The 4,279-nt window shown below is 40.4% G+C and overlaps 1 protein-coding gene across 1 annotated transcript; it reads left to right on the top strand.

The window, feature by feature from the left end:
- Positions 1-969: 969 nt before the first annotated feature.
- On the top strand, positions 970-4,018 carry LOC142947847 (E3 ubiquitin-protein ligase TRIM21-like). The gene is made up of 2 exons (XM_076089717.1): positions 970-1,096; positions 2,105-4,018. Exon 2 carries the CDS (start codon positions 2,114-2,116, stop codon positions 3,608-3,610), a length of 1,497 nt encoding a protein of 498 aa, XP_075945832.1. The 5' UTR covers positions 970-1,096; positions 2,105-2,113; the 3' UTR covers positions 3,611-4,018.
- The last annotated feature ends 261 nt before the right edge of the window (positions 4,019-4,279 follow it).

The raw sequence follows: 4,279 nt of genomic DNA, 5'->3' as shown, positions 1-4,279 counted from the left end.
GAGACCTTTTTAAGGCCTGTGATTGGCAGATTTCATCATGTGACACCTTGTTCAATGCGGAAGAGACTCAGGCAAGCAGTAGGCGGGTTATTTAGTAGATTGACAGAGTTTTTAGCCACTAAAAATCCTGATCTGTGCGGCGCAACCCCCATGCGTAAAATCATTGTCCCAGCAGGGAAATGCTGACCATTTCGTCATAGTTTTGCCCAGGACCTTCATTTTCTTACAGGCACATAGTGCAGGAGACGGACTATATGGCTGAAATGGATTACAATCCATTTCGAGCATTTTTCGTCACGAAAATCACCTAAAGGTACGATGCATTTACATTTTTTGCTGGGGAGCAGTTTGTTGTTCGTTGGCTTTATGTATATAACTTTTGAATGGTTTCACGGAGAAAAATTTGAAAGCTGTGATGCGACTCGCGGTCGAATCCTCGTGCTTTATCATGTATCCATCCGCCATGATAGCTGCCAGCTTTGTGTTGGGAGATGCAAACGGAGTGCATAGGTCGCCGATTTGTGGCGAAAAATACGTGATATTGTGGTAAATCTTCTAGATATGATATTAGTTTGTGTATAATTGTGTTTGCAGTGTGTAAAATGGCTGGTATGATGATTTTGCCCAGACTTTTTTCGTTAATTCGGTATATAATATGTGTGGAGCATTCATTATATTTGTTTATGAAAAGTGCATTCTACAACACGCTACCACGCTAAACGGTCTCGCTCGAACCCCAAATGGCGGTCGGTCGTCACCAATTAATGCAGCAGAAATATTAATCCAGAAAAATCTGGTATAAAAGTAAGTTTTTATGCAGGACTTTTAATTGTAGTGGAATACTTTCACAGTGTGGTATTAGTACTTTTACTTCAGTTAAGGATCTGAATACTTCCTCCACCCCTCCCTCACTGAGAGGAGGAGCAACACTGAAAGAGGAGCTTCAACGTCACTTTACCTGAAATATAAGTAAAGTTAGTCTGAGCGACAGCAGAGCTGCAGTCGAGACAAGTCTCTCTGTTTCTCTCTAAAGAAACATTCAACTGAATCCAGCAGCTTTTTCTCAACAACACAACAGAGTCTCTGACAAACTCTGGTGAGTAAACTGTTCTACAGACTAAATACACTCACTAAATATTTAGTCCAAGTTTAGTTCAAACCAGAATCTGACTGTTTTAGATCTTGTTTTATCATATAAAGAATATTAAGACATAGAAATGTGTCATTTTATATAAAACCATCAGAGGTAGAAACTAAACCACAGTGACTGAACTCTGGCCAGTTAAAGGTTAGACAGAATACAGTCACAGCTAGCATTAGCATTAAGCTAATTCACAGACCTGTTTCCTGTTTGAACTCAAAACCTCAGCTCTACTCAGACAGGAAGTTCAACTCAGAGCAAATGTTTAACTGAGCTCCATCGGAGGTCGTGAGACTCGTAAAGACAAATAATATTATATATAATATCCTGCAGTCCGGAGCAGTTAGCTTCCATCTTTTATTCTGCACATTTAATGTGTCTGATTCTCTGCTCTCTCTATCATCATCTTCATCCTCTCTCTCTTCCTCCTCTTTGTCCAAACTGACTCTTTGACTCTAGAGATCTTTAGACAGAGAAAGTGATTTTTCTTTTGCTCTGCTCCCTCAGACGCTTCAATAAAACAGTCAAATACTGCTTAAATATACCACAGTAAATTATTATATATGTGTTATGCTCAATATTTAAAACGTTTTGTCAAATTTCTAAATATTTTCACTTTAATAACAGTATAAGCAGCAGGGTAGCAGTGTTATTATCGTACTTAATATGTGATGTCACAGTACTTTAGGGATCACATTGTGTTTTTTGGGGTTTGAATTTAATGCTATTGTGATTTTACTTATTTAAATTATATTAACAAGAACCAGAGGGTTTAGGATGCTATCACTGCAATGCTGAAGACATCAGATTTATATCTGAGCTCTTCTTCACAGCAAATGTAATATAATATAACAGCATAATTGAGGATGACTCGTTATATTCTACTAACCACGAGATGATTTGATTGAACAAAAAAAATAACGATATGTAATAACAGTTTTGTTTTTCCACACTTGTCCTCAGAGTGTAGATATGTCTGCTGCCAGCTGTCTGCTGACTGAAGATCAGTTTCTGTGCTCCATCTGTCTGGATGTGTTCACTGATCCAGTCCTCATACCATGTGGACACAACTTCTGTAAAGCCTGCATCACTGAACACTGGGATATTGATGCCCCTTATCAGTGTCCCAACTGTAAAAAGGGTTTCAACACCAGACCTGAGCTGCGGGTCAATACTTTCATCTCTGAGATGGCTGCTCAGTTCAGACAGTCAGCTCAACAGAAAGCCAGCAGCAGCAGCTCAGAGCAACAAGCTGCCAAACCAGGAGAAGTTCCCTGTGACGTCTGCACTGGAACCAAACTGAAGCCCTGGATGCTCTACCTGTTGGGTCTGATGTGTGTTTTCATGCTCTGGATAATTTTAAACCACAAAACACATGTTGTTGTTCTACTGAAAGAAGAATATGAAGGAACAAAGGCCGAGCTGGAGAGGACGAAGACTGAAATCCAGCAGATGCTCCAAGAGAGAGAAATAAAGATTCAGGAGATCAAACACTCAGTGGAGATCAGTGAGGAAGATGCAGACAGAGAGATAGCAGATGGTGTTCAGGTCTTCACCGCTCTGAAGGAGTCTGTTGAGAGAAGCCAGGCCGAGCTCATCAACACGATCAAAGAGAAGCAGAGAAAGACAGAGAAACAGGCTGAAGGCTTCATCAAAGAGCTGGAACAGGAAATCTCTGAGCTGAAGAAGAGAAGCACTGAGGTGGAGCAGCTCTCACGCTCTGAAGACCACCTCCACCTCCTCCAGAGCTTCAGGACCCTGAACACTGCGACACCCACCAAGAACTGGACAGGAGTCAGAGTCAGTCCACCTTCATATGAGGGGACTGTGAGGAGAGCTGTGAATCAGCTGGAGGAGACGCTCAGTGAACAGATGGAGAAGCTGTTTGAGGTCGAGCTGAAGAGGGTCCAGCAGTCTGCAGTGGATGTGACACTTGATCCTGATACAGCACATCCCAACCTCATCCTGTCTGATGATGGAAAACAAGTACATGATAGTGATGTAACGAAGAATCTCCCAGACAATCCAGAGAGATTTGATGATTGGGTTAATGTTTTAGCAAAGCAGAGTTTCTCTTCAGGAAGATTTTACTACGAGGTTCAAGTTAAAGAGAAGACTGAGTGGGAGTTAGGAGTGGCCAGAGAGTCGATCAACAGGAAGGGACAAATCACACTGTCTCCTCAGGATGGTTACTGGACGATATGGTCGTTGAAAGAGATTGGGTACTACGCTCTTGCTGACCCTCCAGTCCGTCTCTCTCTGAAGTCTCAGCCTCAGAAGGTGGGGGTGTTTGTGGATTATGAGGAGGGTCTGGTCTCCTTTTATGACGTTGATGCTGCAGCTCTTATCTACTCCTTTACTGGCTGCTGCTTCACTGAGAAACTCTACCCATTCTTTAGTCCATGTAATAATAATGGTGGTAGAAACTCTGCTCCTCTGATCATCTCTCCTGTCAATCACACTGAGTAGAACAAACACTTGATCTTCTACAGAGAGACTCTTTCATTTAATGTAACAAATCTATATTATTGGTGATTTACGGTGTAAACATTATTGATTCTTCACATTCTGATCAATGGGTTTTTTCTATTTGTCTGTAAATGTTGTTCTACTCCAACACACAGACATTAAGCCACTGATTGATATGATCTAATGTCGTCTAATTCATTCTAATAACTGCATAACCTGCCTTCAACACTGTTGAATCATCAGAAACAATGTACTCAGGAATAAGAAGCATTTAAACATTCCTTAAATATCTGGGTGCCAAATGAAAATGTTTGTCTGATTATTGTGTATATAATAACTTATGATTACTGGAACACATTATTGGATAAAGTCATGAACCACTTATTTTATATTTTAATAAAAGGTGTTATCATTTTAGAATTAACAGAAGAATCAAGAGATCTCTGTCTGGCAGGGGCGTCGTTAGGCCTATTTTAGGGGGGCTGAAGCCCCCCTAAATAATTTGGCATTATTGGCTTTAAAAAAGAAAAAGAAGAAAAAAATATATATATTTTTATTTTGGTGATGTCATTAAATTAAACTATTGTTTCTCACATGAACAAGTTATTTATAACTCTAACATGCTACATATGTGCGTGCGTTCTGGTTTGTATGTTTTCTCCCCCTTCA

This window comes from Anarhichas minor, unplaced genomic scaffold (assembly GCF_050575085.1).
Source record: "Anarhichas minor isolate MPS153535 unplaced genomic scaffold, ASM5057508v1 ptg000011l, whole genome shotgun sequence".
Taxonomy (NCBI): domain Eukaryota; kingdom Metazoa; phylum Chordata; class Actinopteri; order Perciformes; family Anarhichadidae; genus Anarhichas; species Anarhichas minor.
Note: the sequence above shows the minus strand (reverse complement) of the source record. Positions and strands in the feature narration are given on the sequence as shown.

Coding starts and splice junctions, on each gene's coding strand:
- LOC142947847 (XM_076089717.1), top strand. CDS start 2,114: ATGTCTGCTGCCAGCTGTCTGCTGACTGAAGATCAGTTTCTGTGCTCC.